The sequence below is a fragment of the Prunus avium genome, chromosome 3 (assembly GCF_965620075.1).
Source record: "Prunus avium chromosome 3, drPruAviu1.hap1.1, whole genome shotgun sequence".
Classification (NCBI taxonomy): Eukaryota; Viridiplantae; Streptophyta; class Magnoliopsida; order Rosales; family Rosaceae; genus Prunus; species Prunus avium.
In genome coordinates, this window is record NC_142286.1 from 4,241,638 (window position 1) to 4,264,591 (window position 22,954).

The following is a 22,954-nucleotide window of genomic DNA, read 5'->3' on the forward strand; positions in this document are numbered from 1 at the left end:
TACCACAAAATCTTATGTTATATTTAATGAAAGTATAAATAAACTCTTAATTGTTAGTGAATATATTGTTTTGATGGCATACACATTCTACGAAACTAGTTTCAACGATCCAACCATCAAACTTGTTTGTTTACACATCGAGATCATATACGCCAAAAATCAGGAATTTTTTTTTTTTCAAAGATCAAGTAATGGGACAAAACATTTTGACGGTTATAAACGAAAAATCAAGATTTAACAGTTATTTCAACTCTGATTTTGATGATTTTTTTACAGCTGCACTCCTTGACCCTATATGAATACAATGACTGCATTCGATCGTCAATTTAAAATATTTACACTAGTGGATACCACAAAATCTTATGTTATATTTAATAAAAGTATAAATAAACTCTTAATTGTTAGTGAATATATTGTTTTGATGGCATATGCATTCTACGAAACTAGTTTCAATGATCCAACCGTCAAACTTGTTTGTTTACACTTCGAGATCATATACGCCAAAAATCGGAAAAAATAAACATTCAGAGATTAAGTAATATGACAAAACTTTTTGACGGTTATAAATGAAAAATCACGATTTAACAGTTATTTCAACTCTGATTTTGATGATTTTTTTACAGCTACACTCCTTGACCCTATATGAATACAATGACTCCATTTGATCGTCAATTTAAAATATTTACACTAGTGGATACCACAAAATCTTATGTTGTATTTAATGAAAGTATAAATAAACTCTTAATTGTTAGTGAATATATTGTTTTGATGGCATACGCATTATACGAAACTAGTTTCAAAGATCCAACCATCAAACTTGTTCGTTTATACTTCGAGATCATATACGCCAAAAATCGGAAAAAATAAACATTCAGAGATCAAGTAATAGGACAAAACTTTTCGACGGTTATAAACGAAAAATCACGATTTAACGGTTATTTCAATTTTGATTTTGATGATTTTTTACAGCTACACTCCTTGACCCTATATGAATACAATGAACCAATTTGATCGTCAATTTAAAATATAATACATTTAAAATATTATATTTTTCTAACAAAATAATTTTTTTATTTTATTTATTTTTATTTTTGTAAAGACTTTGCGAGACGAAGTTTAGAAATTCGTCGCGCAAAGTCATGAAAGATTTTTACAAATAATTTTTTATTTTCTTTATTTTTGTAAAGACTTTACGAGACGAACCACACTTCGTCGCGCAAGACTTTGTGCACCGAATTTTATTGTTTCGTCGCGCAAAGTCATCCAAAGATTTTTAAAAATAATTTTTTATTTTGTATATTTTTGTAAAGACTTTACGAGACGAACCACACTTCGTCGCGCAAAGGTTTGTCGCGCAAAGTGACTTTGTGCGACGATTTGTGTTTCGTTGCGCAAAATTTAGTCGCGTAAGACTTTGAGCGACGAAGTTTAATTTTCGTCGCGCAAAGTCACTTTGAGCGACGAATTGTGTTTCGTCGCGCAAAATTTGGTCGCGCAAGGGTTTTTTTTTACTAGTGCATGTATGGTGTATTTGTGTGAGCTATTAATAAAACTTCAGCATGATGTGAGAAAACCTCTCCCCTTTTGCTATCTGTCCAAGTCTGTAGGCTAATTTCAGGTTCAGCAGGATCAAAGTAAAATAAGGGTTTAAATAATTCAACTCATACTTTCAGGTTCAGCAGGATATAAATACTATACTTGAAGTGTACTTCACATTAGACATACAAACTTCTGGCACCAAAAAAAAAAAAAAAAAAAAAAAAAAACCCCAAAATTATCTAAATCAATTGCGGTGAACGTGGATCGAACACGTGACCTTCAGATCTTCAGTCTGACGCTCTCCCAACTGAGCTATCCCCGCTCGAATATTGTTGTCTGCCAAATTTAACTATTTAACTAGATATTAGATTTGATATGTGTTGCGCATATTGATAATTTGACAATTTGACAATTTGTTATGTAGTATCTGTTAGTGAATCTGTCTAAACAGAAAGTATTAAGTAAATATATAATCAATTATAAAGGGTCTTTATTAAATATGCTGTTGGATTAATCTAAGGGGATTTTATTAAAGAGGTCATCACATGTCCACATGTTTAGGTCCTTAGGTAAGCGTGCTGCGTGACTAAGGATTAAATGCTATATAGAAATGTTGTGAATTAATACTAACTCACTTCCCCTTAGGACCTTGTTGTTGATGAACTTTGTGACAAACTCAATGATGGATGAGTCTTACACATACACAGAAATTTAACCAAAATAGAAATGACACAAGTGTTTATAGAGGTTCAGCAAAGTGCCTACTTCCTCTTTGGTGATCTCCTTGAGAACTTTCACTAATGAAGATAGGTTACAACTTTGGTTTACAAAGAAGGAAACCCCCTTAGAACTCTACCCTCACAATCTGTTTCTCTCTCCCCCTTGCTCAACAACTTGATACACTTAGAGAACTCTCTTGCTCTCCCCTTGGTATTTTCTGAACTTACAAGTTTCCAGCTTCTATACAACTCTCTATAGTTTGCACAGACTTATGCACTTAACAACTTAATGTTCTCTTGCTACCTCTTCCCTCTTATATAGGCCTTTGGACTCCAAGATAAGGTATCATTAAGTTCTGCACGTTCTTGCTTTAGTTATACAACTTTAGACACCTGTTCTTGGCAGCTCACAAAGCAAGGGAACAATGGATGATAGCTGCCATATATCTCTTGAACCAAGAGAGTATTCACTCATTGAAGCAAGTCATCAATTTGCCATAGTGTTCTCCCCATCTTTCCAGCTGCTTGCCACCTTCTAATATCTCAGAATTGATCAGAAATATCCTTGCAAGTCGATAGAAAGTGATAGCACACAAAGGAAGACTTGAAAACGCGTAGAAACTGAAACAGCAAAGTCGGGGCGACCGGTCGCTTTACCTCAGAGTCTCCAGACTTTGATTTTCTTCTCTGAACCGACCGGTCGCTTATAACATGCGACCGTTCGCTTTGGCACAGAGTCAAACTTTGCAATCTGCCGGAAACCGACCGGTCGCTCATAACCTGCGACCGGTCGCTCATAACCTGCGACCGGTCGCTCATAACCTGCGACCGGTCGCTAGTCTTTATTTTTGTATCTTTTTAATTGAGCCATTTTTTCTCAACAAGAAAGTATTAGTACGTGTGAATTAGGAAATATGTACATAATACGCTTTTCAAAACCTTGGGTGTGTGAATAAGGAAATACATGATACTAAGGAGTCCTTTTAATGAGGTCCCAGCTTTGTTAGAAATATAAGTTCAAAAACATTTTAGTCCTATTGCTAGTTGAACATAAGAACCTATTATCTAGAAAGTACTAGTAGAAGACTTTCTTTGAAGCTTTCATCAATATGAAATCTTCAGAGATGTCCTAGTCTGATTCAAGACCTTTTCTTTCATGTAATTTCATGTGTGTGTGATGATTTATGGAATTATAGTTTTACAGGTAAAACCCTTGAGACTTGGTGTTGGCTTCTGTCATTGTAGTCCCCACCTTTCTAGAACGATTGGTTAAAGTTTCTTTATCAACTAGTTAGTGGATCATATTTTACCGCATATGCTACAGTGGAAACTAAACAGAATAAAATAATGGGAATTTTAAACTTATTCTACAGCATGCATCTTAATCACTTGGAGGGAAGACTAAAACAAGTAGCTAATTAGGGTCAACCGTCAACCTGACACCCCATGGCACTTGGTGTTCCTCCATCACAAATGGAGGAAATTTTATAATAAATGATCATATCAAATTACAAACAAATTTGCTAAGTGTCTCCTGAGTACAACGATATGTGGCGGACATGGAAGCATTTCCTCCTCTTTGCAGTACTGCAGTTTGGTGGTTTTGCTCTCAATCTTACGCTCCTTGTTCATGCCCAGGATCAATCAGGTATGATTATATACCTCTGCAAGAGCACATAAATAAAAGTTAACTTGGTGCTCTCTCTCTCTTTCATCTTTCATATATACGTATAACTTCTAGACATCCGCACAAGAGAAAATATGTATATATGTTTATGTGGATGTTCTGTCTCAGGCTTCATTAGCATCGACTGCGGCCTAGCAACAAATTCTAGCTATACTGAAAAGGAAACAGGCATTAACTATATTTCAGATGAAAGCTTCATAGAAACCAATGAAAGTAAGGTTGTTATATTGACTGATCAACAAAATAAGATGCAGCCATACTGGTCTCTTAGGGTTTTTCCTCAAGGCACTCGGAACTGCTACAAAATAAACGTTACAAGGGGTACCAAATATTTGATCCGAGCAAGTTTCTTATATGGGAATTATGACGACCAGTATAGATTGCCAGAATTCCAACTGCATCTTGGGCCTAATTTGTGGGATTCAGTGAAGTTCGAGAGTGCGTCCACCGTCGCAAACAAAGAGCTCATACATGTCCCTCTGCTAAACTATATACATGTTTGTTTGGTGGACACAAATAAAGGGGTTCCATTTATATCAGCAATAGAGCTAAGGACTTTGCCTAATACAATTTATCAAGCACAGGAAGGGTCCTTGGCACTTGATTCGCGGTATGACACGGGTCAAACAGCGAATTTGAAGCAATTGTATAGGTCAGTAATTTCCGTGCATATTATAACACACACACAGCTTCACTTGAGAAATCCCTCAAATAAATTTATTTGAAAGACACCCTTGTGGGTTTTTCATCTATTCTCTCCGCCTATGGTTTGTTTGAGTTTGTGAATTTTTTTTTATTGGGTTCTCTCAACATATGGTTTGTTTGGTTTTGTGAAATTTTGATTTATTCTCTCTATTGCGTTTAATGAGTCTTCCAATTTATACCAAAGGAAAATGGTTGCAAATATATTTTTTTTATATATGTAATGTATATGATGTTTTGGTACTCCTGGTTACTTTGGCATGTATTGTGAATTCAAATTTTTTAAAATATATTATAAGAGGCTCTTCCACACTTGAAATTCGGACTCCGCCACGGTGTCAGTCTAGTGTCGATATGGATGTCGTACATGTGCTCCATGTGGATGGTGTCATGTTTTCGATATATGAATGTTGATATATCCTATATGTTGTGCAATATGTTTATTGTATATGTATAAATTTAGAATTTCCGTTCTTTTTCATTAACCACGAAATATATCATCTGTGTTTAGGTATCCAGACGATATATATGATCGCTTCTGGTATGGCTATGACCGCGATGAGTGGACACAATTAAACACCTCGTCTTCAATTAACACTAACAATACTTACCAACCACCATCTGTCGTGCTGGCTACTGCTGCCACGCCAAAAAATGTAGATGATTCCGTGAATATTTTCTGGCTCCCTTCCGATAACACTGCAAAATATTATGTTTACATGCACTTTGCAGAAGTTGAAAAGCTCCAAGGCAACGAGTCTCGACAGTTTAACATTACTAGGAACGGAGAGCTCTATTCTGGGCTATTTGCTCCTAAGTACTTGTCTGTAAGTACGATTTTTAGCCTGTCGGATTGGAGCAGAGGACAATATATTACTCTTTCAATCATTAAGGCTGGGAACTCTACCCTCCCACCGATCCTCAATGCTTTCGAGACCTATATGGTCAAAGACTTCGCAGAACCAGAAACAAACCAACAAGATGGTAATAATTACTGGTCTTCCTTAAAAATTTCTCTTTGCTACAATTCGTGATCGGAACTATTTCTATTCTTTAGGTAGCTCTTTTACGGTCATCTCTGCGAAAAAAAAAGGCAGTCAAATGCAGTTCATCAGATAGAAACTGAACCATTCTGCAGGGATGATCCTTAGAATAGCCTAAAAATGGATTCCGATCATTGGAACACAGACAGAAAATAGGATGTTCTCATGTGTTATCCTCACTTGAAAACTTTCCTACATATAGAGTGAGTTTTCTGATTGAGATTTTGTGTTGGCACATGAAAATATTATAGTTAATGCAATCACAAACATCAAGTCATCACATAGCATCAAAAGGAATTGGCAAGGAGATCCATGCAGCCCTCAAGTTTACTCATGGGAAGGTGTAAATTGTACTTATTATGAAAATAATGGCCAGCAGCCAAGAATAACATCCTTGTAAGTATCTCTTCACAAAAACTTAAAACTTCCACTTATGTTTTAGTGAATTAATGTAATAATTTGCGGTACACACATATATGCAATCTTCCAGGAACTTGTCCTCAAGTGGATTAACGGGGGAGATATCTCCAAGTATATTCAATCTCACCATGATACAAACTTTGTAAGTATGCTTTAATTACTGTGTTTGAAATATCTACTGCATACATACCAAATTAATGACGACGATGTACACAATAAGTAGTCATGACTTGTTGATGTTCATCATTTTAGGGATTTATCAAACAACAAATTAACGGGATCAATTCCAGAATTTCTGTCGCACCAGCCAAATTTAACCGTCTTGTAAGTTATTGAATTGTTAATGGGACTAAACTATAATTCCTTCATTAAGTACAAATTATGGTGACAAAATGCAGTGGTTTTGGCTTTTCAGAAAGTTGGACAAAAACAATCTCACAGGTTCTGTTCCGAAAGGACTCATTCAAAGAAGGAAGGATGCTTTGCTATCATTCAGGTCAGTTTGTTTATTAACAAATAAACATAAGAAACAAATCCCAGGTTGGTTCTAGTGTAGTTTTGTTTTTGTGCCCTCTTATCTTATGCCAAAAAAAAAAAAATGAAGAGAAAAGAAACAATCATAGAAGAACACTGCTATTTTGATATCCATCAAAATCTTAACGGTTGCCCTCTACCATTTTGTTATCAGTTTCTGCGAAAATCCAAATCTATCCCAACAAGTCCCTTGCGAACTAAAGAAGAAACACCGTACCAATATTCACCTAGCAGTGTATATCCTTGGATTCTTCATTCTCTTATCAACAATATTAGCTGTCTTATGGGTGGTCTTTAAAAGGAAAAGACAACATGGTAAGACTGCCAAATAAGTTTTTTTTTTTTTTCGGGAGTATTTTGCTGATAACCCTTTTTGGTGTAGAGATGATGAATTTCAACAAAAATGAATTTTTGGAGTCACAAGGTCAACGGTTTACATACTCAGAGATTGTGAAGATTACCAATAATTTTGCATCAATAATCGGAAGAGGCGGTTTTGGAAAAGTGTACCTTGGTACTCTGAAAAATGAGACTCAAGTTGCCGTGAAGTTACTCGGTTCATCAAGGCAAGGCTCAAATGAATTTCGAAATGAGGTAGATATATGCAAATGGGTTACTTCAGATTTACCTCTGGATCTCGAAAGTACAGATGTAAATATATACACTTGTTGCATACAAAATTGCAGGTTATACTTTTGATGAGTGCTCATCATAGGAACTTGGTTTCTCTCATTGGTTACTGCGATGAAGGTGACACTATGGCCCTTGTTTATGACTACGTAGCCAATGGAAACTTGGAACAACATATTTCATCTGGTATGCATGACTTTGCAAATGATTTTATTTTGAACTTGAACAATTCAGAGATATATAGAATCGTGATGATCGACAACTCTTGGGTGCAGATGTAGGTAAAAACGTTTTGACTTGGAAAGAGAGGCTTCAAATTGCAGTAGATGCCGCACGAGGTAATTGAACACTAAATAAATAACTACTAGGTATATATAAGTTTGGTGTACATGTCCAGACACCTTATGTTTAAGTACTTCTAAATGAATGTTTGGATTTAATAAGGAGACACTTCTCATTTTTGCAAATCACGGTTTGACACATATGCAAAAATAATTTATTAAAAATACAAAAAAATTTATGCATACATGTCAAACTGTGATTGGAAGGAAGTGGGAGTTCTTGCTTCCAGGAGAAGGAGGCAAGTATTTTCCTTTCTATTGGCTTGAAGACGAACCTTGTTATGTCGTACCTTTGCTTGATGTTGAGAAGAGAAATATCACTAAAATAAGAGCTAATTCGTACTTCTAGTGTTTGAACATTCATGATTCATGAATAGATTTGAACACCTGATCATGATCCCCTAATATAGGTCATGTGTTTGATACTTTCCTCCCTCAATATCGCTTGTATATATAAATATAACTTTAATTTAGTTTACTTACCATAGCTCATGGGATAAATATTTTTGCAGGACTAGAATATTTACACAATGGTTGCAAGCCACCTATTGTGCATAGAGATCTAAAGACATCCAATATCTTATTGAATGAAAAGTTGCAAGCTAAGATAGCTGATTTTGGTCTGTCTAAAGGTCTTGCAACTGAAAGTGTCACTCATGTATCAACAGCGGCCAAAGGAACATTTGGATACCTGGATCCTGAGTAAGTTTTAATCATATGCTATAATAGCTAGAGTTCTCATAGAAAATCTTTGAGGTCATATGTTGCCGAGAAACCAAGAAATTCTTCTTCCAGTTGTTGATATGACAAGTTCAAATTTTGGTACTTCAATATTTTAAAACCATTTTGACTGAGGGGTTGTTTTATTAAAAATATTGTTCACAGTTACTATTTTTTCTTATTCTCTCCAGATATTGCAGCACTGGACAACTTAACAAAAAGAGTGACATATACAGCTTTGGGATTGTGTTGCTAGAGCTCATAACAGGTAGAGCAGCAATAATAAGAGATTTAGAACAATTACCTATTCACATATGTCAATGGGTGAGGCCTAAATTTGAGAAGATCGAAATCGAAATCGAAAGCATTGTGGATTCAAGAATACAAGGAACCTACCTCAACTCTTCTGCTCAAAAATCAATAGAAATTGCCATGGCATGTGTGTCTTCAACATCAATCCAAAGGCCCGATATAACTGTTGTGTTTAATGATTTGAAAGAGTGTTTGGAAATTGAGATGCCTTCTGAAATAACAAAGATTACAGAAGCTTATGAGAGCGAGAGTGATGATACAATCAGTTCAAGCGGCTCAATTATAAAGACCTCCCACATGATCAGGTCTGAAACTGAAAGTAACACTATTATTAGTTGGTAATTCTGTAATATTATTTGAACATTTGTAACCAAAAAAATATATTATTTAAAGTTCCGAATTCCTTACGGGAATTTTTGTTACACTAGCTTGACTTGGACTGGCTTGCACTAAATTTACTCTCATGTTTGTTTCATCTAATCATAGTCTTAAATGGGATTGTTAGAGTTTGTATAGGAAAAATACACTTGCATTTAGTCCCACATTGGAAGGGAGATGGTTTATAAGCACAAACACTTTATAAATGCTAAATAGGGTATGGCCTAGTGGAGGCAAAGTTAGACCGAATCATGGTTTGGGCACAGTTAATATAACGCTTGGATGAAGAGGTGCCAGACCTCTGAATATTGACAATTCGCCTAAACCCTAAACCATATCACTGATTAGCCAGAAATCAAAGCCTGGTGGACAGACTCCTATTTTTTTTTTATATAAAAAGTTATGGCCAAAACAATGTCGTTTTGGGCCAGACATTGTTAGGCCTGCATTTCATGGGCTGTAAAAAGTCTTTAAACATCTTTTTCTTTTTTATTTAATCAAGGATTACAAAAAGATTTTAAAAAGAAGGAAATCAATTGGGTTGTTATTGCTGCATTTTTTTTTTCCTCTTCACCAAAAGTAAGTATGCTGTGCTGGTTTTTTTTTTTTTCCTTCTTGACCAAAAGTCAATTTGTTTCTTTTTTTTTTTTTTAAATAGTTTTTTTCCCCCTTTTTTGTAATCTGTTTTTTTCTTTCTTTCTGATTTGGCTTTTATGATCAGTATTCAGTAGCAAATTCGACACGACTAGAGGTATGATCAATTATAATTTGTTTATTTTATTCAATTTTTCAATAAAGATTTTAGCCTTTTAAAATTGTACATCTGCTAAAAAACTTCTGAGTCTGCCAATAAACATATAGTTGGCTATGTTAATTGACGTGAGCTATGACTTGTATTAAATGTTATGAATTGTATGGTCATGAACTGTTTTTGGTATTTGTCTTTTTACGCTAGCTAGTCACCGGTGAAACTTCTAAAAGGTTGATATTCCACAACATGCAAGTACTACTACAAAATAAAATACCCCTTAAGTCTCCGTTATATTCATACTATTTTTTTATTATAAAGAAAACAAACAAATGGATATCTATTGCGCAAATGCATATATTGCTGACTTGACTTGAACGGGTCAAACGGCTTGAAACATCCATTACTAATAGATTACTCATTTGTAGTTCAAGTGGTTAAGAGTATTTATCTTGAGCCTTAAGATCCTATATGTTCGATTATCCCTCCTTCAATATCGCTTGTAAAAATAAAAAATAAAAATCTCCTAATTAGCCTTCAACAACAACAACTGGCTTTATGTCAGGAGCTTTCCTCAAGGTGTCAGCAATGGAATCAAGGCCTTTGGACTCAATCATTCCTTTGGGATACCAATGAAACTGCTTCAGAGTTCATTTCGAAAGTCATAAACGCTTGTTATTATGGAAAATGTAGCGACGAAGACAATATATATTATTTGTCAGTGCCAATTTCAAAACCGAAACCAAAAAAAGAGATATAACGATGACTTTGTTTCTTTTCCTGGTAAAATAAGCGACACTTGCCAAGAAGCAAGTGAATGTACGTATACACGTATTGATTGACCAGATTTCACAAGACGACTGGTTCAACCTATTTGTATGAATGGAATCAATAATAATTGAAATTATATATTAACACTAAGAATGCATAATTTATTAATAATGATGGGTCTTTCAAGCCCGTCCACGGTCCACCCACAAAAGTCATCGACCACACTTTGATTTGTAAGTTGAATAATGGGTTTTTCAACCCTATCAATTGAAGATATAATTTTGAGTGGCGTTATAACACGATGGGTTTTACCATAACACTATATATTTATAATTAAAAAGAAGATCATTTTCATGTGTTTTATGAAGGGATTTCAATTCCCACCAAATTTTTTTTTATAGGGATTTTCAATTATTTTGTATCTATAAAGTAAAATAACAGCATGAGATTTGATTCTACAAAGAAAATAGACGATAGATGATCATTAAAATTAAGAGATCATGAAAATTGACTACAGATTGACTACGATAGATGATCACATTACCGTAGCAATATGTTCACACATAGAAGTCAATTACATATGTGTCAAACAAAGTAGGGCAAATATTCATATATGCTCATATTATTATTCTTCTCCAATATAGAGGTATTTATACAAGGAACCAAAATTCTAACTAAATAAGGAACCAAAATCCTAACTAAGTAAAGACTTGCCAACAATACGTACATGTACATATATTATGTATGTATGTATGAAGTTAGACTTGAGAAATTTCCGTCATAGTCTCATGGAAAACAATATTGAAGCCTACGTTCATACTTTGAAGCCAATATAATAATAAATAGAGACATCACATCCTCACAAAAAAGAAGAAGACCAATGGTCATATTTTATTTATTTATGTATACAAATGATATTAGAGAATGAGAGAATTTAATTTAGGACCTTAATTCATGGGTAGATGCTCTAAACTACTTAACCTATAAATCCCTTATACAGACATCTTAATATGCTATCATTGACAAATCTACGGGCTATGGGTAACAAAAAATCTCTCTTTATCAATTTTCATATATAAGAAAATGATGTACTCTTATTGCTTTATATAATTTTCATAATTTGTAAAAAGAATAATGAATAATTTATAGTAATTGTATTACCCCCATGAACTTCAAACCCCTCTCTCTCATCCACACATAATACTAATACGCAAGTTAACTCACTAGATTTAGGGTATGTTAATAATATGCAAGTTAACTCACTAGATTCAAGGTATGTTAAGAAAAAAAAAATGCATGCCAACTTTCAAATTTTGTTTAACTTGAACGTAGAAGATGAATTAATCATGAAGGAAACTTATCCGTTTCAATCCTTACAAAATGATAGGATCAATACCTTAAAACTTAGCCTTTCATTTGCCACAAAATGAAAAATCATTACACTCTATCTTCATTTTATACTTCAATATATCTTTAATCTTGTGAGTTATTTAATCCATTTCCTAACCACCAAACGTGACCTATATATATATATAACTTCAACCGCGTTCTTTGTAAAATTCCAATCATGATTCATATTCAACGTGCATTTGCGTGTGTATACATGACGTGTTTAAACCTCCATAATCTAGCAAGTACGTACCAAAAACAGTCGCTTAGATTTATTTGATAATCGAACTATATTGGAAATTGTAGTGAACATCCACTTGGCAGTATAAACAAAGATAAAAATGTGTTAGACAAAAGTTTAAAGGATTTTCAAGTCTGAGGATAATGACACTTTTTTTATGGCGTCCCTTCACGACTAGTTGACTTAGCAGTTTTTCGAACAAATAAAAAATAGGGGTTCTTAGATCTAGGTCCAAAACGATTAGCTGTCATTGGGTTTAGTCCTCATGTTTTTGGTTTTAGATGTAGGTCCTTTGACATTTATTACTTTTTTGTTGTGTCGATTTTACCCTTTAAGGTAAATAAGGAAAACACATTGAAAATCTAAATTTAATGCATTATTTCCTTGAAATTGAATTCCAAATTTTGAATTTTGAATTTTTTTTCCTTGATAATATTCCTAATATATAGATAAAATACAATTTAATCAATAAAAAATAAAGACTCACATATTATACCAATTGATCAGACAAGCACCCACATTAAATTATGTACCTGACATACAGGTATATATGTACCTGCCTTACAGGTAAGTGTTTTTTTCTTGAGTTTTCTTAAACAGTTTTTTCTGGAGGTTCATATTTATATACATACGTACATGTCTTCCATGGATTTTTATCTATGTTGAGTTTAAAGATCCATACCAAGATATTATATGAGTTCAATTAGCTGGGCTAGAGGGTATAACTACCTAGACTAGAGGTAATTTATGGATTTAATTACCTGGACCAGAGGTAATTTATGGGTTTAATTACCTGCATATTGCATACGAGGTGTATGCATAGGTACCTTACCTATTGTTAAGCTATGAAGTTTTTATGAACTCTTATTACAAATTTTGATGTCGGTATACCTTGGGAAAATTTCAGAATTCAATAAATAGATTTGCAATTAAATTCAAATCAAATATGATAATTAATATCCTACAAATCAATAACTTACCAGTTTTAGGAATTCACAATTTACCTTATTTATGTTTTCGGTGCATAACTGGAAAAAAAAAGAAAAAGAAAAGTAAATATCAATAAATTGAAATAGGCATGCATGTAATCTTATGTGGCGCAAAAGTTAAAGGACTTGGATCAACAACAATTTCTGCGTGGATTGCACCTAAAGTCTCTCCTCATAATTGGACTTATGCCAAATTTTCTATAAAAAATATTTGTTGACTTAGAAGTCTAACTAGTTTCTATTTTAGAAGTTAATGTCCAAAATACCCCTAGACTACTGTTCATGGGATTTACACAGTCGTTGAAAAGTTAAGACTTATAAGGAGGCTACTTTCTCTATTGCCAATTGATTTTTGGTTGGAACCTAAACTTTGTTGATGATATCAAAGCAATGTTATCTTATAAGGAGTTGGGCTACTCATTGCCAATGAGGCTTCGTTGCGACACATTGTGACTAGTATCAATCTTCTTTTCTTGCTTCCAAACTTCATGTACAAATGGTGAGCCAATTCCAACACATTATTGTATATATGTATGTCACATACCAATATTCTTTTTTTTCTTTTTTTTTTTCTTTTTTTGCATCAAATAGGGGTAGGGGAATTCGAACATGAGAGCTTTTTTAACACTGGGAAGTAAGCTAGTTGGTTTGCATATAAAGATTTGAAATTTCTAATTACATCCATGAGCTATATAATTCATGTGGCACTGGGGATGGGAAGGGGGTGGATCCTATACTAAACCAGAAAAAAAAAAACAAACAAACAAAAAAAGACAAGAGAAGAATACAACTAGACCCCTAGACTCAAAATATCAAATTTGGATAGTGTGTAAGAAGAATAATTTATTCTCACCAGAACTTATTTACTTTGAAAAGTAAACTTAGATATAAAAAGACAACAAAGTATTTTAGAAAAATACAACTAGACCCTAGAAAACCCTTTATATAATGCTGTCTCTGAAACCAAATACGTATCTTATTGCCCAAGTATTATGATGTCGTGGGTATTCAAGCAATCACTCTGGGCACTGCTTGGTGGTATTGCTCTGATGCTCCTAGCTCATGCCCAGGATCAATCAGGTATATAATATATATATGCATGCATGTTTCCAGTGAGAAAATAGAGTTGATCTTAATTGGTATATAATTCTCATGCTTTTTCCCAGGCTTCATAAGTATAGATTGTGGTCTAGAGCAAAGTCCCGGCTACACAGAAAGAATTACAGGCATTTACTACATTTCAGACTCCTCTCTAACAGATACCGGAGACAGCAAGTCCATATCGCTCGATTACAGAGATCAATATACACGGCCCTTCTGGTTCCTTAGGAGCTTTCCCCAAGGAACCAGAAACTGCTACAGCATAAGCCTTACGGGCGGCGATAAATATTTGATCCGAGCAAGCTTCGTGTATGGAAATTACGATAGCCAGAAAGGTAATTTACCAGAATTTGAACTACATCTTGGAGCTACTTTGTGGGATTCTGTGGCGTTTTCGAATGCGTCCAGCAGCACAATCAAGGAGCTCTTACATACCCCTGCGCAAAACCATATACACATTTGTTTGGTCAACATCGGCACTGGGGTTCCGTTTATATCAGCAATCGAACTCAGGCGTTTACCCACTGCATCTTATCCAACACAGATGCCCAAACAGTCCTTGGCACTTCTGTTGCGCTATGACGTTGGTCAAACGGCTAATACAGCTGGATATAGGTGAGCCATTGCTTAGGAAAAATTTATGTATGGTATTAAAATACGACAACATAGTATAATTCGTTTATGTTTATAATATATGGGTAGACGTAGACCCCTCACCTCTTTTTATTATTTATTATTTATTTTTATAAGTATATTATATATATATATATATATATATATATATATATATGTATATGTATATGTATAACATAATCTATGTATATTAATATATTTTATGATACTTTTAATCTTTCAAGAATCTCATTTTCATGTCTACTTTTTTTTTCTTTTCTTAAATTTACTATATCTATTATTCTTTTCTCTCCACCTATGGTTTGTTTGGGTTTGTGAATTTTTTATAGAGATTTTCTATTTAAACCCCACACTTCTCTTAGTTCACCCCATGTTCTAAGTTCACCCTATCTTTAATTTAAATTTTCACAATTTCTAAGAAAACCCCACTATCTTCCCAAACTACCCTTAATTAAATACACCCCAAATTGAAAAAAATAAGAAATAAAAGAGATTTTCTATTTAAACCCCACATTTTTTTTTGTTCCCAGCAGAAAAAAACACAAACAAATGGAACCTCAAACCCGAAATTTAATACTTTCTAGAGAAAGAGAACAGTTTTACATATCTTCAAGAACTGTAACTGGAATTCCAACACTTGGGGTGTGTAGGGTGTCTGTATAGATGTACTAGGGTTAATTATTAAGTTGGATGACCTTTTTTGTCTTTTTACACAATAATAAAACTTACAGCTTAATGATTTAAGTATTGGGGTGAACAAAGAGAAGTGTGGGGTTTAAATAGAAAATCTTTTTTTTTTATTGTGTTCTCTCCACATATGGTTTGTTTAGGTTTGTACAATTTTGATTTATTATCTCTCTTGAGTTTAATGGGTCTTCCAAAAAATTTATGTGTAGATTACAAAAGGAAAAAATTTGTAAATATTTTTTATATATGTAATGTTTTGGTCCTCTTGGTTACTTTAGCATGTATTTTGAGTTCAGATTTTTTTATATACATTTTGTGAGAGGCCTCATACATGAAATCCTGGCTTCGCCATAAGGTAGACGACATGATTGATATTTCCCATTTTTTAGGAAATAACGTCAATAAATATATACTTTTATTATAACACGTGAACTAGTTATCCATCTGACATGGCCGTACTATAATGCCACTCTACAATTACTCGTGGCGCAGGAGATAATATATACATTTGCAAGTATTCAATGGTATTTTTTGCCGAAAACTAAACTGATGATATATATTTGTATGCCATACAGGTATCCGAACGACATTTATGATCGCCTATGGTATTCCTATCCCCGCGATGATTGGGCACAATTAAGTACTCTATCCATCATAAACAACGATCAAAACACATACCAACTACCATCTGATGTCATGCGTACTGCTGCCACGCCAAAAGATATTTCAAGCCAATTCTTGAATATTTCCTGGGTGCCTGCTGATAAATATGCGGAATATTATACTTACATTCACTTTGCCGAAGTTGCAAAGCTCCAAGCCAGCCAGATCAGAGAGATCTCTATTACCATAAATGGAGAGCTCACTTCGGACCCATTTGTTCCTCGTTACTTGTACACAAATACTATTAACAGCACCCTGGCTTTCAGAGGAGGAGGAGGAGCACAATCCTATAATTTTTCCATCTTTACGTCTGAAGACTCTTTCCTCCTACCTATCCTCAATGCGTTCGAGATTTATATGGTAAAAGAATTCTTAGAATCAGAAACAAACCAAAAAGATTGTAAGTACTCCTTCCCTCAATTATTACGTACCTACCTTTCGGTTAGGTAGAGTATATGTATCACACAATGTCATTGGGCCTAAATCGATGATTAAATCTAATAGTAGTGGGATCTTCTATAATGAGGGGTAAAAGTGTGGGCTTATAATAATCTAGCAGTCCAATAACAACTCTACACTAAATCGGACGGCTATTAAGGAACCCCTCATTATAAGCCCACATTTTTACCCCTCATTATAGCCTCTCTGAATAATAGTTACACAAGTTGGGCTCGAATCTAAAAGCCCCTTAAGTTTTCTTGAGATAACGTCCTTCTTTTTGTATATGATGAAAATATTATTAGTTGACGCAATCGCAAACATCAAGTCAACTTATATAATTATTAAGAACTGGCAAGGAGATCCGTGTGCTCCCAAGGATTACTTGTGGGAAGGTGTCACTTGTAGTGCTAGTGCTCATGAAAATGAGTTCCGAAATATCAAATCCTTGTAAGTGTATATATGTATGTGTGTCCTCAGACAAAATTATTGATGATTAATTTGATTTAATTATCCCTTTTTAACTTGGTTTATAGTTACGGGTAAATGCAATGCAATCTGTAGGGATTTGTCGTCTAGTGGATTAACAGGGCTGATAGCTCCTTCTATATCCAATCTCACAATGATACAAACTTTGTAAGTAAATTAATATACATGTTGTCATGAGTATTACAAAACTAATGAATATGGTGTAGCCTACAGCAGCATATATGGTAAGATCGTAATTTCATTTTCGCCCCAATATTGGTTTCATTTAGCATATGAGTTGATCGGCTCAGGCTCATGCGCTCATGATTTCAGGGATTTATCAAACAACAACTTAACAGGAACAATTCCAGACTTTTTGTCTCAATTGCCAAATTTAAATGTCCTGTAAGTTCATTTTCAAGATTATGTACATACATGGGGCTAAGTTAATTACAATCCTTAATTAGTGAGAAAGCATGGTTAGAGTATGTCTTTACTTCTGCAGAAACTTGGAGAACAACAAGCTCACAGGCTCAGTTCCAGTGAGACTCAGTGACAGAAGCAAGAATGGTTTGCTACTATTAAGGTGCTCCTTTATTTTGCCAAAAAACAAAGAAGCTATGATCTTTGAATTTTGTGTGTAACTCGGCCTAAATCGTGTTTAACATGCGCATGTTCAATTGCTTTCAAATTTCTCTAGGTATATATACATTAATTTTCCGATAACTAGATTATTGAGAATCTTATAGCTTCTACTATACTTATTTAAAAAAAGAAGTATATGCATGGAAATCTTACTACATTTGCCTTGAATTACCATTTCAGTTTGTGCGGAAATCCAAATCTATCCGGACAGGTTTCTTGCGATAAGAAGAAGAAGAAGCACAATCTCGGTGTTTTGGTAGGAGTCCCCGTTGGAATTTCAATCGGCATATTATTAGTTGTAGCAGCTGCAGCTATTTGGTGGCACTGCTTTAAAACCATAGGAGAAAAAGGTAAGAGTGCCGAAATAGAATAGCCACAGTGTTTCATAAAAAAGAATAGCCAAAAAAGGGCCCCCACATGAGTTGTTTGGCGTAAAAGTGTTTAAAATTTGGGGGTGAACATTACCCCACACTGATTGCCGTGAGATGAGTGTGATTTAATATAGGCTAAGCTAATCAAATCCGAATCTTATGAGCTGTAAATTTAGTGCTTAACATAGTTGAAACATATTTTGAAGCTAACACAATGCCAGAGGCGCAAGAAGTTGGCCATACTGATAATAAGCCCACCCTTTTGAAGCCCCCTTCTGACCCCCGCCGGAGTCAACACTTCACTAAAGTTGTGATCACGAATATCACCAGTAATTATACATCACTGCTTGGAGAAGGCGCATTCGGAAAAGTCTACCGTGGCACGCTGGAAAATAAGGTTGAAGTTGCTGTAAAAGTACTCTCGCCTAGATCAAGTCAAGGCTTAGAAGAATTTAATAACGAGGTATAGATAATCCAACTATAAATATTTCTTTCTTGTCTGGATTCTTTGTTGAAGATTCACAAAGACGAAACATGCATATCGAATTGCAGGTTGCGCTTTTGATGAGTGTTGCTGATCATAAAAACGTGGTTTCCCTAATTGGGTACTGTGATGACGTTGACTGTATGGCACTTGTTTATGCGTTCGTGGCCAATGGAAATTTGAAACAGCATTTATCAGCTGGTAATGATCGTATATTCATATGTATAAGTAAAATATAACACCATATAGAACTCGTTCAGCTTTTCTCATCATCATTACACGAATATGGACTTTTGCAATTGAACCTGCTGCTATTTGATTGCATTTCATCATATACTGGGAAAAAAAAAAATTAAACCTAGCTAATTATTAACTTCAATTTCCGAATCTTTTCTATTCTTCATCCTAAATGTTAGAATTTAGAGGAGGTGTGATGTGTGTTGCTCTGATACCACTGTTGCGTTGTAGGGGAAACTAAGTGATTTTATTAGATTGGAGGAGAATAGTACATGGCTTGGTGTAAGCTAATTGGCCTCCTTAGCATATTGGCTTATTGGCCACTTCACTTGGTTTAGAATTAGTTTGGGCTATTTGGCCCTTCACTAGATTGGTGAGCTTATTGGCTCCCTAATAGTTTGGGAGTTGGCTTGTTTACTCCACATAAATTGGGAGTTGATTGGTTCACTCCCCATATGACTTCGGTTGGGTAGCCTTTTTTGCTCCACCTTGTATGATCACTTGCATGTCTATTTATAGACATGATCCACCGCCATACCTTGGTCCACCAACTTAGGAAGTTAACCCCAGCCACATATTGTGGCTTTCTCTAGATAATTCTCAAAGGTTTGCATGTGGCTGCCGACTTCCCACCAAGCTTCTAGAATAGTTTAGGCTCTTCCACAAAGCTTCTAGATTTCTACACACATTTCTTTAGCACAAATGTGCATTAATTTCAACACTAAACAACTGTTGACCCCAAATACAGTACTTTCACCTTCACCACCTGCATCAAGCCCGCAGTCACCGGACCACCGCTACATATCATCAGCTCCATTGCTTGTACGGTCCCATCGCTCTGACTCAGGTATACCATTGCTATATATTCATAAATGGCATTTATGATGAGAATTTTCTCCCCCCGCCACTCCCCATTTTTTCCATTAGGATTACGCTGCCCAAGCAAATTGTTGGACAAGTGTTATTAACAAATGAAAAGAGTAAACCTAATTTCAGTGTACACCTCAAATGCAGAGCTCTCACCTTCACCCTCTGCATCACTTGCACGGCCGCCTCACACCAGCGCCACATTGTTTCACACAGCACATTCACATGGCCCCGAATCAGGTACTACATCTCCTTTCAAAACTCAAGATCGAATTATTAATCTCATTTAACTTTTACAAATTATAGAACATTAATTTACATCATTTTAAATTCTATTCTTTATGAATTCCTTAGATACTTTTAAATTTCCTCATCCAAATACACCGTAAGTTTCCCTCCGTAATTTTTCTTGTATAACTGCATGATTCAATCATAACGAACTCTTGGGTGCAGATATTATTATAAGAGTTTTGACTTGGAAGGAGAGACTCGGTATTGCTCTAGATGCCGCACGAGGTAAGCAGATTAGTAAATATTACAATACATATGATATGAGTAGTCACTGTACATACCGTGAGGCTCAGGAAAAACAGTGTGAGAGAGTTGAGATATAAAGCCAGTTTTGTTCTTATGCTAGCTCATATGATATGAGTACTGTATGCTCTTATGCTAGCTCCTGCTCTTTGACCAGTTTTGTAATAGTGAGTAATGGCTGCTGAATTTTATAGGACTAAATTACCTGCATTCTCACCGCAATATGCCGATAGTTCACAGAGATATAAAGCCAGCCAACATTTTGTTAGACAAAAGATTGCAAGCCAAGATAGGTGATTTTGGTATTTCTAGAGCTTTTGCAACTGAAAGTATCACTCATGTATCAACTTTGTCCAAAGGAACATTTGGATACCTTGATCCCGAGTAAGAATTAAGTATATATATATATCCTGTTTTTTGCCTTTGTTTTTGTACCTTCTGGTATATATTTTCAATAGCCAATTTATTTCATTAGATTCGACCTTGTTGAAATGTTTTCTTGTTATATTTGTCCAGATATCACAAGACAAAACGTCTCAACAAAAAGAGTGATGTATATAGCTTTGGAATTGTCTTGCTAGAGCTAATAACCGGTAGAACAGCAATTAACACTGAAGTAGTACAACCTGGAGGACCAGAAGTACATATACACATACTTGAATGGGTGCGTAATGAAGTTAATAACCAGCGTATCGAAAGCGTCGTGGATCCAAAATTACAGGGAAAGTACAAGATGGATTCTGTTAGGAAAGCTATACAAACTGCCATGGCTTGTGTGCCTCTGACCGGAGCCGAAAGGCCAGACATAGATGTTGTCTATAAGGATTTAGAGCAATGCTTGAAAATGGAGTCGGCTCCTGATCCTGAACCAAGGACTACAGTGAGCGATGATATTAGCAGGTGCGTGATATCATAAGTTAATGCTATATGTAAACACAATTTACTAATTAATTTGTATAACTTTGTATTTTTATGGTACAATTATTTGAAATTGAGAGTTTGCTTGATGCTACTTTTGAATTGGGAGGTGGTTCTCCTTGTTTGCTTTTCATTTTCTTCTCATCGTGGTCAATATATTTTCGGTGTATTTTCAAAATAAAAAATAAAGATCCAATTAATATAACTCATATCTTTCGAGTTTATAATTAACCGTACAGTTGCAATGAACCAAATCCTTTGCATATTTCCGTGCTAGCTTTTGTTGTGATATATTGTTATGTGCTGCGTGACAAGTTCATTGTAGTAACTCCAATAATTATAACTTAAATAAAAGTCCTATCCAATGAAAAATACTTTCAGTTATCAGTCCGTACCTACTTGTTCCTCTTTTGACGCCTTGCAAATTATGTGATGTGGCTAAGGCAAGCACTGTGATTGGTTCGTAACATGCTTTACCCACACCATTAGACTTAGCTGGAAATACAAGTTAGTCAAAAGAATTTAAAAGCAAATCAGCAGAATGCCGGAAGAAGTATCTATCCGGTAAGTACTTCCTCAGCAAGCCCATTAATCAAAAAAATCACATGATGAGAATAATTATCAATATAAGCAAGATTCACTCAAGATTAACTCAGCAAGTCCATTAACATTTCTTCAAAAGAAAATTTTGCGCTACTATATTAGGGAATAATTATCAAAATAAGTAACGAATGTCTAGTCCATGCCACTTGAAAATATTGAGTTGATAAGTCTTTTTTTTTTATATTTATTTATTTATAGTACAAGCGATTGGGAGATGGAAGTTTACACAAATATTCATTGGGTGTCCTGGGATTTCGAACCTCTAACTACATAGTGAAAGAACTCAACCTCTACTAATTTACTTGATTTGTATAAAGAGACGTATTACACAAGACAAAATCTTTTATAATGGAAAAAGAAAGGGCAGTCAAAGTAGACTCTCATCTTTTTAAGGAGTTGACAAGTCAATTATGATATTTTTAAAAATTGAACAAAAGTCAAGGTTCAAGTCTTCCCTCACAAATGGTGAAATTCTATATTTGCAGCAACGTCTAATTGCAACCCAAAATCAACGTAGTAGAAAAATCAACCCTCCAATATTCAAATAACGCGTTCTCAGACCATTGAAACCTATAAATATACACAGCTCAGCAAAGCAAGTTTTTGTTATTTTCTTTCTCTCTAGCTAATATTAATGGCAGGTGAGTGTATGAGGTCTGCTCTGGTGACCCTCTTCATCGTTGCTATGGTACTCTCTCCCATTTTGACCTCTGAGGCAGCTCGATTCACTTTTCCAGGTAAATAATTCCACCACCAATTTTACTATAGTGACCTCTGTGGCAGCTGAATTGGTGTTAGGGATTAGATGCTGATTTTGTATTTTGTTTGGTTTTGTTTCAGATACAACTCCTATATGTCCTGACTGTGTGTGCTGCGCACCTCCACCACCAGGCTATTGCTGCGATTGTAATTGTGCTGCACCAATTAATACTCACACCGATGAGTAAGGGTCGCCATGATATACATGTACAACCAAATTTGTATGATAATGGAAAAGAGTATATATATATATATATATATATATATATATATATATACACAGGGGGGGATTATTGTGTCACGTACGTTATAACCAATATAAAGGTGATTATTGTGTATATTTTTCCAACCTCCCTAATCTAAGATTACAAACGTTAGCCAAA

At 34.8% G+C, this 22,954-nt stretch overlaps 2 protein-coding genes, 1 long non-coding RNA gene and 1 other non-coding gene across 5 annotated transcripts; 3 read left to right on the top strand and 1 right to left on the bottom strand.

Annotated features, from left to right (window-relative positions):
* Nucleotides 1-1,788: 1,788 nt before the first annotated feature.
* Nucleotides 1,789-1,861, bottom strand: TRNAF-GAA (transfer RNA phenylalanine (anticodon GAA)). The gene has a single exon. It is a non-coding gene; the product is annotated as a tRNA-Phe (tRNA).
* Nucleotides 1,862-3,787: 1,926 nt separating this feature from the next.
* LOC110769903 (putative leucine-rich repeat receptor-like serine/threonine-protein kinase At2g19230) lies at nt 3,788-9,028 on the top strand. 2 transcript variants are annotated; one of them, XM_088251044.1, is made up of 13 exons: nt 3,788-3,906; nt 4,054-4,597; nt 5,159-5,631; nt 5,942-6,086; nt 6,181-6,252; nt 6,363-6,434; nt 6,526-6,606; nt 6,799-6,959; nt 7,027-7,238; nt 7,331-7,460; nt 7,550-7,612; nt 8,128-8,317; nt 8,527-9,028. In XM_088251044.1, exons 1-13 carry the CDS (start codon nt 3,807-3,809, stop codon nt 8,987-8,989), a joined length of 2,706 nt encoding a protein of 901 aa, XP_088107170.1. In that variant the 5' UTR covers nt 3,788-3,806; the 3' UTR covers nt 8,990-9,028. The 2 variants fall into 2 exon arrangements, with proteins under 2 accessions (XP_088107170.1, XP_088107171.1); XM_088251045.1 differs by lacking the exon at nt 8,527-9,028 and having other exon boundaries at nt 8,128-8,321.
* Nucleotides 9,029-14,153: 5,125 nt separating this feature from the next.
* LOC110769873 (putative LRR receptor-like serine/threonine-protein kinase At1g05700) lies at nt 14,154-21,334 on the top strand. The gene is made up of 15 exons (XM_088250086.1): nt 14,154-14,243; nt 14,330-14,879; nt 16,160-16,647; nt 16,991-17,135; nt 17,250-17,321; nt 17,487-17,558; nt 17,659-17,739; nt 17,979-18,148; nt 18,376-18,632; nt 18,722-18,854; nt 19,639-19,737; nt 19,905-19,997; nt 20,211-20,273; nt 20,486-20,675; nt 20,808-21,334. The coding sequence occupies exons 1-15, from the start codon at nt 14,156-14,158 to the stop codon at nt 21,205-21,207; spliced, it is 2,901 nt and encodes a 966-aa protein (XP_088106212.1). The 5' UTR covers nt 14,154-14,155; the 3' UTR covers nt 21,208-21,334.
* Nucleotides 21,335-22,162: 828 nt separating this feature from the next.
* On the top strand, nt 22,163-22,909 carry LOC110769924 (uncharacterized). Its single transcript, XR_002528653.2, has 2 exons — nt 22,163-22,549; nt 22,653-22,909. It is a non-coding gene; the product is annotated as an uncharacterized LOC110769924 (long non-coding RNA).
* The last annotated feature ends 45 nt before the right edge of the window (nt 22,910-22,954 follow it).